This window comes from Equus quagga, chromosome 9 (assembly GCF_021613505.1).
Source record: "Equus quagga isolate Etosha38 chromosome 9, UCLA_HA_Equagga_1.0, whole genome shotgun sequence".
Taxonomy (NCBI): Eukaryota; Metazoa; Chordata; class Mammalia; order Perissodactyla; family Equidae; genus Equus; species Equus quagga.
The window spans coordinates 53,201,956-53,216,954 of record NC_060275.1 but is presented as its reverse complement, the minus strand read 5'-3'; the positions used below and the strand labels follow the sequence as shown (position 1 = coordinate 53,216,954).

Here is a 14,999-nt window from a genome sequence, read left to right as displayed (position 1 = left end):
ATAGCACTGAACAAAAATACGCTAGTAGACATTTAAATGTGCCTTGTTCTTGAATTTACTGGGAATACTTCTGAAAGTTTGATCACATGTATGATGCTTGCCATAGGGTTTTCATCAATCCCCTTAATCAGACTTTGTAATGCAAAAGTAGGATGGCTGTAGGCGTGGCATATTTCTCAAAAAATGAAATGAGTATATGAGTATATTGTACAAAACTCTGATCAACTGTGTACCTTGAGAGATTCATAGAAAAGTATAAAATCTCTCAAGTGTACTAGAGTACTTATTAAATTATTTAAAGGGACCACTAAGTTCTTATATAATCCTGGGAGAGCTGTTAAAACTCTCCTCAGACAATTAAGAAATCAAGCCAAAACTCCAAATGCTTTGAATATTTCCATTTTCTCCCCAGACTGGGAGAAAATACAGGTTCCAGAGTCATTATGTTTACTAAGATAGCCTGATTTAGACTTTTAATTTTCACAAATGAATTAGACGCTAAATTAGGGTTTAGAGGACTAAACTGTAAAATGGTTTTCCACCTAGAATAGGTACCTTCCATATATCTGTTTCAACTGAATTATAAAACTTTGGTTTTTGAGAATATATAAATAACTGTATAAAGACTAAATTATAAATTTAAATAGTATTCCTATTTACAGTAATAATTTTTTTAAAACTTTCTTTCAAAAAACAAGTTCTTAAAAAAATGGAAATCTAATTTTAGTTTAAGGATCTCAGTTTCCCTGACGAATTACAAGATAAAGAAAGATACATCCACTGCCAGGGAGATATCTTTTGTCAGCTCTTTTTCTTTAGTAAAAAGGTAACTTAAAGGTACAGTCAGCAATGGAAAGGTTTAAGAGAGCCTTCTGTACTAATGCTTCTGAGAAGATCTAGAGGGTTGTAATATTCCTCAGTAAAATAAATACCAAAAATTTAAGTTTTGATCTTTTTCCCTAATACTCCCAATTAACATAAAACATAAACTATTTTAGCAAATGCAAAACTTCTTTTCTGCCTTCGAAAGCCTAAATTAAATGGAACTTCTCAAACAACATCGGTTCTGTTGTTACCTCTACTAATACTTAGGATTATTTAAACACAAACATGGGTGAACAACTACACCAAATTGTGCTTAAATTGCCAATGTCTATATATTGGTTTCATAAACCTCAGACAATACTGCAAATTATGTGACTCTACAGAATACTCCTACACTATCTGATAAAGTTTCAATAATCTGTGTTTTCCTTAAGAAACTTTTAAAGAAATTAAAATTCAGATATGGAAAAAAACAAAAAGTACCTAACCACTATTCAATTCCTACATGTTTTTAGCCTAAGTTTCTCTGACTATAAATACATTTGTTCTTCATAATACTCAAATTAAGATTGTGAAATCAATGTACACTTTTCAACATACCTAATAAAATTGTTTTAAAAACCAGAGTTTTTAAACTTAAAGTTTTATTGTCACTACATATATTGTTTGATATAATAAAACACATATAGTAAAGTATATTTAAAGTTAATAAACACATATATCATAGAAGAGGGAATCTGATTAACTCAGAGAAACAAAATTAAGTCTCTGGGTATGCAGTCTGTTCTCAAAGGTAGTAAAATGTTCTGTGACCGCTATATGTTCTGTCCAGGTGGCAGTAATTATTGCCCTCATCAGGGAACATTTTCTTTTCAAAGGTCTGTTAAACATTTACAAATATACTGACTTCTTTATGCCTTTGTGCAAATCATTAGTACGTAGTGCTATAAAAATGATGAGAGCTCTCACTTCTAGAGGAGTCAACATTTTTAATGGTTCTTCTGCTATACCTATTATTAATTTTGATTACTCTGGCTAATAACATAGCAATGTTGGGCCATTTCTTATTCTATCTTTGCTCTTATATCAATTAACTAGTCTCCTCTGCCAATTCTTTTAGACTTTGTCCTTCTTCAGAATTAGGCTCCAAACCAGAGCCTACATTGGCAGGGTATCTTTTGTACCCTGACTGTCTTTAGTCTTTCCTAGATGGCTGCGTGGTAGCACCAAAGAATTTGCTCTCTTATCTTGCTTGCTTCTGTGACCATGGCTTCACTCACACACACAGAGGACTTGAAAACTAATAAAGAATGATGAGTATGCTCTAAATTTCCCAATATGCTGAATGATATTTAAAGAGCTGTCCCATTTGTCAGGCCCACTGAGTACAAAAGTGTCACAATAAAGAGGGTAGCTCATGCCTCCTACTTTGAGGACCATTTTAGGTTGATTTTATTCCTATAAAAAATGTCAATCATACAAAAAGGTTTTAGTAATTGCATTTACCTTTTCAGATGGGTGGAAGCCTACCCATACGCTAAAACGGACATGAGTGTCAGCAAAAGACTTCAAACGAATTGCAAAGTTTGTGAAGACCTCAAGATTCATCAATGCCTTCACTACCCACACAACTTAGACTCAGCAGAGATAGTCAAACATCAAAATAGAATTCTGAAAAATAAACTAACTCAAGAGTCTGTATGTAATTCAACTAAAGTGGCTAGACATGCTGCCTATAGCTCATATGACAATGATATCTATAGTAAACAGAAGATTTGGTTTCTCTCCTCATGAAATATTAATGGCAGGCCAACAAAGTTTCTGTTACTTCCTCAGTGGCCACCCAAAGGCCCAACAATGATGTGTTAGATAGTGTTGTGTTAGGTGATTTCAAAGCCCAAATCAAGTCTATCAATCATTCTAATCACAGCTGTGTGAAGCCCTATGCGTTGACTCAGATGGACGGTGTCAAGACATAAAGCCTGAAGACTGATTTACATCAAGGTTCATCAGTGGAAAACAGTGCTACAATCTTGCTGAGAACTGCTGAGTGCCTATATGATTTTTAAAGTGTAAGGCCTTCCATCTTGGATCTAAGAAAATGTCAGCCCTACCCATTTAACAGCTTTTTGCTATTAACTTCTTTTTCTCTGGGGGCGCGGGGACCAATGATTGAGTTTCTACTTAAATTTCAGACCATGGTGACAACGTATAGGAACCTCATGGTAGGTCCTGGAAACACCTGGTGGGCTGGCTCTTTCTCTGGCCTGCAGAGAAGGAAAACTCAAACTGTGTTCCTGAGTTGTCCAAAAACCTCTCACACCTGTTTAAAGGGTGTCCCATATAAAACAACCAATGAAATTAAAGAAATTATACGATAGTGATTAGCCGCCTGCTTGTTAACAGGTGGGGTCTTACTACTACCATTCATTTGTTCCTAACGAGACTGTAATGTTTCATAAAGAAACAGACCTGTCTTTGCCTTCACTAAATAAAAATTCAGCCCTGGCTACCTCTTAAATGTATACAAAAAGTATGAAAAATTTAAGGCAGAATCACTATTTCCATAGTTTCTTTCTGCCAGGAACTTTTTTTTTAAATGACCAAAAGTCTTTATTTGAGAGCTCTTCACACAATGCAGACTGGGCAGAACTGTTAATTTTCTTTTCTCCCTGAACAACAATAGCCCAATGAGCACACTGGGATCAACAGTGCGTGACTGTGGGTAACCACCCTGGTAAGTACTGGCTACTGAGTATTCCACCTGATCTTTTTCCTTTGGTCATTGAGTCTCAATTGTAAACGGAAGAGGGAGTTAGTATTCTGAAGGACTGGGTAATCCTGAAGCCTACACCTAGTTAGTGGTACCATACTCTTTTCTATGAGAACTCAAAGATAGAAAAATACATTCCTTTAACCATCATCTTAATACTCAGGGTACTTAAATGCTTTAAAATGTTGGTTCTGCTTTTACATGCTACATAGTGCTAAGGGAAGAATTCCTATAATACATTTCACATGGTACAACAAATTGGATAATTAGACGTGAAAGCCTCTAGTAAAATTTCTGAGTATGACTCTGGACTAAACTTGAAGAATAGGTACTTCTTGGGGGCTGGCCCGGTGGCCGAGTGGTTAAGTTCGCACGCTCCGCTGCAGGCGGCCCAGTGTTTCGTTGGTTCGAATCCTGGGCGTGGACATGGCACCACTCATCAAACCACACTGAGGCAGTGTCCCACATGCCACAACTAGGACCCACAACAAAGAATATACAACTATGTACCGGGGGGCTTTTGGGAGAAAAAGGAAAAAAATAAAATCTTAAAAAAAAAAAAGAATAGGTACTTCTCTACTAAAAAATAAAATACAGATGTCTCAGTACCATGTTTAGCAACTGAGAGCCCTAGATTATTTTGATATGCTAACAAGGGAACCATATTATTAGAAATTAGTGTTTACAATCATACCCTAGGCAGCACAAAAAAGTGGCCCTTGAAAATTACAATGCCACTTTGTTTCTGAGGGCAACTTCTATCTTTAAGAAAGAAGGTATGATAATTTAGAAAGAAACCTATTTTATTTGTAGAACCTGTGCCTAACTATAGCTGCCATATGACTGGCCTGTCTCTAACTCTAAAGGTTATATCATCCTTGCCATGCATCATCTCCTGAGTCTCCTAGGAAAAGTGTGACCACATTCACGTAAGCAAAGCACAACGCTTCTGAGTTATAAGATTCTCATCAGATGAAGTTATATGCTCTATTTGAGTGGTGAAAGACCTAACCTTATAATGACAAGACTGCTTCTCTAAACCTGCTCCCCACTAAAATGACAGGCTATAGACTTATGCTTTAGATAATTCTATGGCTTTAGATTTCACTTTAGCTGGTTCTCACTGGCAAGGAATAAGGCACCTATATCCTTGAAAAATCAGAGCATTTTTTGTGCAGATCTAGAACCAGAAGAAAGTTGTAGAGAAGTAGCATCAGATTAGCATGTATTTAGGTATGATGGCCTTTTCAGAAATCCTGGGATTTAAAACATTACATAAGGTATTATAGAGATGCTGGAAGGCTTCTTTCAGTGGAGCGGTAAAACTTATCAAATAGGGCATACTTTTAAGGCTACAGATAACGCATTACAAATAGTTTCACTTGGATATTGAGTAGTAAACACTGGAAATACACAGGAAAAACATGAAGAATGTAAAAGAAGGGTTCTTCTATAGATCTAAATTTAAGATCAAGTTGTTGCTTAAGAGGCAATAAAGAACAGAACTGAAGATGTGAAACATCACGCCTCACCTTCTCTTTGTTACAGTTCTCTGCGCCTTTTTCTTTCCAATATTGTAAAGTTTTAAGCTTCTCAAAGCTGCTTTTACTTCTCTCAAAATATTAACTAATGGAATTCCAGTGCTTAACCCTGAAAGCTCATGCTCTCCACACTGCTGGTCAAAGAAAGTTCACAGAGAATCCAGAAAGGAGACTATTCAGAAAGCCAGTTCTGATAAAGTGGTGAACGGAGATTGATACCAAAGCATCAATCTTATACTCCACTATGGAGATTTCTCTGAAAATGTAAAATCCTGCTTCTGTTATTAAAATGTCCTTGGAAACGTCATTTGTACAAAAAAAGTCTTTGAAGACATCCAGAGGTTTGAAATAGCTGTCATGTCCTGAGAAATGTAACTTATAACTCCTAAAAGTATATAACTGTTACTGGTTGTAGTATTTTGTAACTTTTTTGCCCTGATCATACTATTATTTTTTTTCCCCTAAAGATTGGCACCTGAGCTAACAACTGTTGCCAATCTTCTTCTTTTTTTTTTTTCTGCTTTTTCTCCCCCAAAGTCCCCCAGTACATAGTTGTATATTTTTTAGTTGTGGGTCCTTCTAGCTGTGGCATGTGGGATGCCGCCTCAGCGTGGCCTGATGAGCGGTGCCATGTCCATACCCAGGATCTGAACCTGCAAAACCCTGGGCCGCCAAAGCGGAGTGCCTGAACTTAATCACTCGGCTACGGGGCCAGCCCCCTGATATTATTATTTAAATTGATATTTCAGTTTTTTGAAAGGTATCTATCTTTCGGAAAGTTCTTTGTTAAGCTAGAAGAGCTTTGGGATTTTCTTCCCTTCTTCTACATAGAGTAAAATAAAAATTATGAATTCTTTATTCAATCAAAGAGGTTTATATGTTTGTTTCATTTAAATTAATATACTGATAATGCCTTATTAGGTAAATTAAATCAGCTTACATGGTTATTACTGATATATTTGGACTTATTTCTACCCTCCCTTTTGCTTTTTTTCTCCCTTCTTGCCACCTGTTGGATTTATAAAGTAGTCTACATTCCTTCCTATCCCCTTTTTACCTCTTTGCCGTTTGAGAGCTACAGGTTTTCTTTCTTTTGGTGGTTTCTCTTTTAATATATTTAATAAAATCTAAAGCTATTCAATATTCTTTTCTTCCTCCTGAAGATTATAAGGACTGCAGTATATGCTTAAATTACTCATTAAACAGCTGTTTTCCTCTCTCATATTGTTCTCATCTAGTTTAAATTCCACATTAAAAAAATTTTTAAATCAGTTATTAGGACTTTTTTGTTTTTAGTCAGTAGTAAATTTTCTGTTGTATTTTTCAATTTTTGTGCTCACCATTGCTTTCTGTATCCCACGCCTTTCTTAGGGATTCAATTTCCTTCCTCTTGAAGACCATCCTTTGGTAGTTTTTCAAAATGAGGGTCTTAAAATGGTATATTTTCCTGGTCTTTGAATGAAAATGTCTTTATTTTCTCTGTCACAGTCTTGAGTGCATATAGCTGGGTATAGAATTCTAGAGTGATAGTTATTTTTTTTCCTTAGCACTTAAGTATTTCACCACTATCTTCTGCTATGTATTGTTGATACCTGTTAGAAATCTGCTAAAAGTTAAATAGCTGTTTCTTTCCAGTATATTTGTCTTTTTTTCCTCTTTGGTGTCTTTTAAGGTTTTCTCTTTATCCCTGCAGTTACATCATGATGCACTGAAGTCTGGATTTATCTTTCTTTACCTTGCTTGGCAGTTGTAGCACACTTTCAATCTGAGAACTTGGGACTTCCTTTAAACATTTTCAATATAGCTTCTCCACCATTCCCTCCATTTTGTTCTTTGGAAATCCTATTAGATATATGCTGGAACTTCTCAATCTATCCTCCATGGCTCTTAATTGCACTTTTATGTTAACAAAAAAATCTGTTTCTTTGTGCTGTGTTCTGGGTGAACTTCTCATCACTATCTTCCATTCACTAGTTCTCCTATCACCTGTGTACAACTTATAGTTTAATTCTGTGTGCTGTTCTTTGGTTTCAATGATTATATTTTTTATTTCCAAGACTCCCAAGTAGTTGTCATATTCAACTGTCCTATTTCATTGCTGCTGAAAAGTTTGTTTCACAATATCTTATTCTCAATGGATGCTCTATCAACAATCATCTCTTGGATTATCCAAAACATAAATATTTTCAAGTCATGGTCAGGTGGTGGATCTGAAATAAATACATGTATATCCAAATAGTTGATTTGGTTGGTGATCTTTCTTAGCATTGGATTTCTTCATGAGTTTTGGAATTTTAATTTATCAGAGAGTTTTGCATGGGAGGCTTCTGTTTTGGGATGTCTGTTTACTTCCCCTTCTTTCTCTCTGTATACAGCCTTTCCTGTCTAATAGTTTTGCATTTGCTTCCATAGGGCTCCTGGGCCCACGTCTGGAAAAGTCTTATGATGACTTTTTGGAGTAGTTATTTCAGGAGTATATTGGGGATAGCACATATCTGGTCAGAGAAAGCAGATGGACACAAAGCTGTGTTTTTGTTATCCCAAGACCCACAACTTCCTATGAAACCACAGGACTTGGCAGAAGATTGGTAATATTTTTCTTAGCTTCTTTTCAAAAGTGGGTAAAGTTCCACCCCAGTCCCCGGCTTCAAGCAGTGAATTTGCCTCTGGTCACTGATCCCACATGGAACACATCTGATCTCTGTCACTTGGAGCCAAACTGCTGGGTGCCACCTGCGTGATACAGAGTCCAGCAGGCTCGAGGCTTCAGTTTTGCTCACTACTTGGCATTTCTGGTCCATGAAGATATTTATCTTGTTTCTGGAAGTCCAGCTTTGTCTTTTTGGTTTTCTTTTTTAATATTTTACCTGTCATTGCTATGTGTTTGGAGCAAAGGGAGTAAGTCAAAATATAAACTCAACCTGCTATCTTGACTAGAAACTTACATATCCATTAGCATTATATTTGAACAATATTGAGTTATTAAATTCTATGAATAAGATTAACAGGAAATTTTTAAACCCCTCATTTGTACCTAAATGGCAAAGTAATTATAAAATATTTTCACAAATACACATTAAATCCTAGCTTGAGGTTCAAAATATATACACTTGAAAGTAATTACACTGCATTAATTCTAAAGTGAGTCCATAAAAGAGACAATGCAGAACTTCTTTCACCTTTGAAATCAAATTAGTCTTATTTGTGCAAGGAATAAATAGGCCTCTCAAAGTAACATTTATCAGCTCTAACCAAAAGTAAAGCAAGAAATACTTCTGTTGAACTTGACTTAAAAAGGATATTGGCTAAATAGAAAAAAAAAAAAAGACCATTTCTTATTAAGCTTAGTGAAAAAGAAAGATCAATACCTTTTCACTTGTTAAAAATTTTGCAAAATATACATGCTCTCCTCCTGTTTTCAATTCTTCCATCTTCTTCCTTGAGGCCTGAGTATCATCTAATTTATAACTCTTAAAAACAGCTAGAACTTCTTCAGAATACTGCAAAGTAAAAATCTCCATTAGTTTTATTTGGCATTTTTGTCCACTAATTTGTTGAGTACTTTTCTGCATCAAAGTACCTAGAATTTATTCCCCATTAACCATATATGCATATTGTAAGGCACATTAAATAAGAAAAATTATGATAGAAGGGGCCGGCCTGGTGGTGCAGCGGTTAAGTGCACACATTCAGCTTCGGTGGCCCGAGGTTCGCCAGTTCTGATCCCAGGTGTGGACACGGCACCGCTCATCAAGCCATGCTGTGGCAGGCATCCCACATATAAAGTAGAGGAAGATGGGCACGGATGTTAGCTCAGGGCCAGTCTTCCTCAGCAAAAAGAGGAGGATTGCTAGCAGTTAGCTCAGGGCTAATCTTCCTCAAAAAAAATAAAATAAAAAATTAAAAAAGAAAAATTATGATAGGAAAATGAAGGTAAAACTATTCTGCATGAGATTTCATGGTATTATAAAAGTAGGAATAAACTCTCTACTCCTGAAGAAATGTGACTTTTTTATGCAGTCTGTTGAAGGGGTAAACAGAGAAAGGAAGGCTTTGAGAGTAAACAGAAATTTACCAGCTGTGGAAACTTAAACATTTCTTGTGCTAAACACTGTGACTAAATAAAACAATGATGTTAAGTCCTATCCAGTTGAGGGACAGTTCTAGATGATTTCTCACTCACCACTTAATATGAATTTAGATGGTGCCCCAAAACCCAAAAACATTGCATATAAAGTAAAAATTATAAAAAATAACACAGAACACACACCATGCTACTTTTAAGAGCTACCTATTAACCTTGGGTTTTGATTACAGTGAAAAAGATGACTGATCTTTAAGTAGCCAAGGAAAAGAAATACAGATAATTCCTATAAAACAGAGGTTAGCAAACTTTTTCTGTAAAGGGTCAGATAGTAAATATTTTAAGCCGTATGGCTCATATGGTCTCAATTGCAACTACTCAAGTCTGCCATTACAGCACAAAAACAGCCACAGATAACAAGTAAATGACTGGGCATGGTTGTGTGCCAAAACAACTTTGCTTACAAAAACAGGCAACAGGCTGTTTTTGGATTTGGTCCAAGGCCATAGTGTGCAGACACCTTTTCTAAGAGGAAAGCTGAGATAATTTTGTGCAGAAACAATGCATTCTGTAAAAATTCATCAATTCATGTTGATAGTACTCACTACATTAAAAAAAAAAATGGCTGCAATGACTAACTTTTCAATCCTCAAGTCATTTATAAAGTACTCCAAAAAATTAGTTTATATCAATCAGTTAACTGTAAATATTAATTTAAAATTTAGCCTCTGTATATTATGAAAAAGGTAAAAAATTGTAAGAGGTAGAATCATATAGTGAAAAGTATGCTGGAGAAGAGCCAAGTTTTGGCTCTGCCATTAGCTGTAAAATATTGGGCTTGTAGTTGTCTGTGATTGGCAACTCACCTTGAGAAAAGTCTTCCATGAAATCTTCTCATAGCATTGCACAGGGTTCCTAAAGTAATCCTGAAGTGACCAGAATTTTCGGTACAGGTTGTAATCAATTGGAATGGAGCTAATAAAATAAACGTTACATTAAATAAATCATTTAAGCTATTTTAAAATATCTAAAATGCTCTTAACTTTTCTTGGGTCACAAACCCTTTTAAGAAGCTGATAAAAGCTATGGCCTCTTTCCCGAGAAAAGTGCATATTCATGTATACTTATACAAACAACTTCAGGGGATTCACAGACCACAACAGACCCTCCTTATCTAAAGATGTGGAACCTCTGAATTTTGGCTAGATATGATTATTCAGCATTAAAGACTATGTTTCCTAACCTTTCTTGCAGCTAGCTGTGGCCGCGTGATTAAATTCTGGCCAATGAATTGGGAGTGGAAGTCATATGTGACTTATTTGGGCCATATTTCACCATTTTCCTTTTTCCCTTTTTGCTGGCTAGAATGCAGATGTGAGGATGAGCCATCCTGGACTATAAGAAAAAGAATACCAAAAGGGATGGTGGAACAAGAAGGTAGAAGGAACTTGGGTCTCTAGACAATCTCCCTGAGGAATGCTACCGTATCAGCCCCGGACTGCCTGTCTCCAAACTTTCAGATGAGAAAGAAATCAATATCTTTGTTGTTCAAGCTAATGTTAATTTGAGTCTATGTTAAAAGCCATAGGCATTATATCCTAACCAACATGTACTAAGTTAAGAAGTCTTAGTATGAGACAAACATATTAGGTACATATCAAAATAGTATTACAAAAATAAGCCCTTTCTTTAGTGTCTTTATTACGGCATTATTAATTCAACTTCTAATTTGGCTATGTTAGAAATCTATAGTCTCAATATACATTCTTTTAATTTTTAAATTTACAAGCAATCATTATACTATAAAATGTTTTAATTTTTAACGTTAAAACAAACATTTCAGACTTTAATCTAAGAGATGGTTTTCTTAACAAAATCATCTATATCATTCAAAACAGCCAGTGAAGTCTTTTAGTATTACTCATATGTCAAAAATGATTGTTTTGACTATTTCATATCCTCAAATATCCACAAAAGTTTTCAACATCACCTCTGTAAAACTAATTTTGTCTGTAAACATGACTGTGTACTACCTTACTCCATTCTTTCTAAATAAACCTTAATAATAAATAATATAATAATGATTACAGTTAGGATTTTTTTCAAGCTTCCTGCCCATACAAATATTTCAAGTAAGACTATAATTTTCTATGGGAAACAAGAAGTCAGTTTAGTGATCTAAAATAGCACCATGATCTTAGAGTTTTATCTTTTCTATTCTAGCCAATAATAGGAAGTAAGTTAATCCCCCATTCTTCATCTTTGGGATGCGTATATTTATTTTCTGATAACTAGGGAGTATCAAGGACAATATTATAATGCTTTTTAAAGGGTTATAATAAAATAAAGTGAGTATAATTTTTTACCACATACTTTGTAAAAAAATTTTTTAGGGGGAGTTAATGTTTAAAAGAGTGAAAAATACCTTTTTTCTTTGTATATAAAATAAGGAGGTTAGAGTAGAAAAGTATAAAAAAATTTGGTAGTGTAAAATTCAGTTTTCTACAAAAAAATCTGAAAAGGTCTGTTAGTGATCTAAGAAAGAACAAAGGGAAAAATATTTTAGTAAAACATATAGAAGCACATTTGATAAAGAATCTCACCACAGGAATTTAATTCATATGGTTAAGATTACAAACTATAAGTCAATATCATGAAATATCCATTTAAAGAATAGTTTAAATTTATATCAATTGGCACATCAATTCAAGAAAAGCACACACATCTAAAAACATACACACTATATATACACATAGCAACACATCACCTATCTTACATTCACACTTTTGACAACTTTAACTGCCTGGAACAGGGCTGTGAACTTGGACATAATTGAAAAAGCCCTTGGTCTGCAAGGAAACAGCAGCCACAAAATTCATGCACTTTATTTTACAAAAGAGGCTTGAAATTATGCTTACGTATACACCCAGATTACAATGGCTTTGATTTATGTGTAAAGTCAGGTAAATAATTTAGCAAACTTAGCTAATTTTGATAAAAGAATGCTAACTTTGCTACATCAACCACTAGTATCTGAAGCATGTGGATCCTGCTTCAAATCAATAATGAAGAATATTGGCAACTTTTAATTGGCCAAAATCTAGCTCCTGTCAAAAGTTTTATCAAGAACCAGCAGTATTTGAAAGAATCTAGGAAGCATGTTAACTTTCATTCTTTTTACACTCTCCCCTAGAAACAAACAACCTTGAAAACAGGAAAACAATTATCTGAACATCAATCTTTCTATAATTAAAAGCAATTTCATTGATTTACAACAATAAGATTATAAGGCTGGGTTTTCTATGGATCAGGTTTAAAAAAAAAAAGAAAAAAAAGCCACAGAAAGAACATTTTCCAAAATGTGAAAGTAAATTGGAAAAAGAAAAAGCCACATAGAAATTATTTATATCCATGAAATAACACTATAACCAATTATTTGTACAGTTCCATACACTTAATAAAACAATGTTTTTGAAAAACTGCTTTTGAAGATTTCATATATATGTATACTTACATGCACATACACACACATTACACACACACACACACACACGTTACTCAGTTACCACATCTAAGAATACAGTAAATATCTCTCAAAATGTAGTACCAGCAAAGTTTGTCTCTTAAGAAAAATGGAAGGCTACATCTAATCACAGAATGAGAATTATGGAACCATTATATATCCCTTTTTGTCTCAGTTGCCAGGAAGCTCACATTTAATTTAATGTTTGATACCAACAACAATCTTATTCTAAGTTGCTAATTATCATCTCCTACCTGTAAAGCCTTCTGATCTTTCTCTTTTTACCTTTAGTTCGCCTGGTATGTGTTTGAGGTGCCTCAGAGAATAGATTTTAAACTAGCATTAATATAATACTGCTAGGAAATTTTTATAGTTGAGGCACTAATATATTTAAAAAGAAATCCTTCCCCTCGATGGTTCTTTTCCTCTCCACTACATGCTGTCCCTCTCTTTTCCTTCATGGCTAAACTTGAAAGGGTTGTCTACATTTAACGTTACTACTTCCTTACCTTCCTTTCATGTTTCAACTCACTGCAATTTGCCTTCCACCTTCACCATTCCACAGATACTTTTGGATTTTATATTTATCCACACAAAACAAATGTAACTACTTATTGTTTACCCAAACAGTAACAAGTTAGGGTGAGAGTTTCTATCTAAAATAGAATGTTTTGTAACTATTTATTTTGGTGAGGAAGATTGGCCCTGAGCTAACATCTGTGCCAATCTTCCTCTATTTTCTATGTGGGACACTGCCACAGTATGGCTTGATGAGCAGTGTGCAGGTCTATGCCCAGGATCTGAACCTGTGAACCCTGGGCTGCCAAAGTGGAGTGTGAGAACTTAACCACTACACCACTGGGCCAGCCCCAATGTTTTAACCAAGATTCTCTGTAAAATGGCATTTTTTAAATGTTGAGCTGACGATTTTATAGGACTTTACACACTGGAATTTTTTTAATACAATAATTTTTATTGATGTATTTGAGCCAAATCTAAAATGGACGTCATATGGTAGATAATACATGAGTAATGTGTTCTTTGTAAATTATAGTGCCTAAGACAGTTTGGTGGTATGGTCTGGTCACAAAATAATTCCTCATACAATTTCTTCCTCTACTCAGAAAATAGTGATTGTGACAGACTGAGCAGCAGCTGAGTGCTGAGTCCTGTTTAAGTGATTTTCCTGCAGCTGTGACTAGTTTACGAACATAATCAATGGGCCTATGCAGACTTAGGCAGAGTTTAAAAAAAACTGCATTGGGCAGAGTTTGTCTGTGGGGCTCTGTTTACATCTCAGGTGACTTGTCATCTTGGAGCCTAATATCTTGGCCAAGCGCCCTCATGTTGTCCAGGCCCGACCACAAAAGTCTATTTTATGCATAACACACATGAGCAAATAGGTCTCTGGAAAAAAATACTCAAAAAACCATAGCTGATAATAATAGCTACTGGACACTGAACAGACACTGTTCTAAGCACTTTCCATATATCATTGTACATAACATCAATAACTACAGTGATGATAAGGATAACTACCGAGTGCCTTAACAGACCATTTCTGATTAGCATCTCATTTATTCGTCTCACAACTATAGCAAGTAGGGGCATTACTATATTTTAAAGACTCTAAAACTGAGTTGCAGGGAGGGTAAGTAGTTTGCTCAATGTTATATGACTAGGAAATACTGGAATTTAGCCTGGAGCCACACTACTTGGAATGTTTCTTTGGGGATATGTGTTTGAATTTGAAATTTGGGATGTCAGGAATACATCTCCCTGTGCAGATAGAGGAACCTCTTTTTGATCTTCTGGAAATTCTTTCAGTTGCAACTGAGGATGATAACTTGAGTCACCTGGGACACCTGGAAGAGTGCTACTGTAAGTTTTCCTTTACCCCTTCCCTTTTCTCGTCCTCATTGCTTCTAACCAGCATTAGGAAGAAATTATTTGGAAAGAAAGCACAGGGTCAGAGAGGATGGGATGAGAAACAGTGATGGTAGGGGACAGGAAGAGATAAAAGAGAAAGGAAGTTTCTTATCCCTCCCACTTCATTTAAAAGTCAGCCCAATATCCATAGATAGCACGTCTACAAAGTTAAATGGAAGGAAGAAGGGAGGAGTGCCTAGGTTGGCTTTTCAAATGTTAGAAATATATACAAAGTAGGCTATGCAAACAACGAAGTGTCTGAACGTAATTCAGAAACCAACTGACACAGTCCATCAGTGATTTAGGATTTACAATTTTAAGTCA

At 35.2% G+C, this 14,999-nt stretch overlaps 1 protein-coding gene across 1 annotated transcript in view; it reads right to left on the bottom strand.

The window, feature by feature from the left end:
* Positions 1 to 14,999, bottom strand: part of THOC1 (THO complex subunit 1) — a 53,642-nt gene that overhangs the window by 19,717 nt on the left and 18,926 nt on the right. Inside the window, exons 10-11 of the mRNA XM_046672135.1 lie at positions 10,090 to 10,198; positions 8,508 to 8,639 (exon numbers count right to left, since the gene is read on the bottom strand). Of these exons, the coding sequence (XP_046528091.1) occupies positions 8,508 to 8,639; positions 10,090 to 10,198 (241 nt within the window). The remainder of the gene's footprint in view (positions 1 to 8,507; positions 8,640 to 10,089; positions 10,199 to 14,999) is intronic.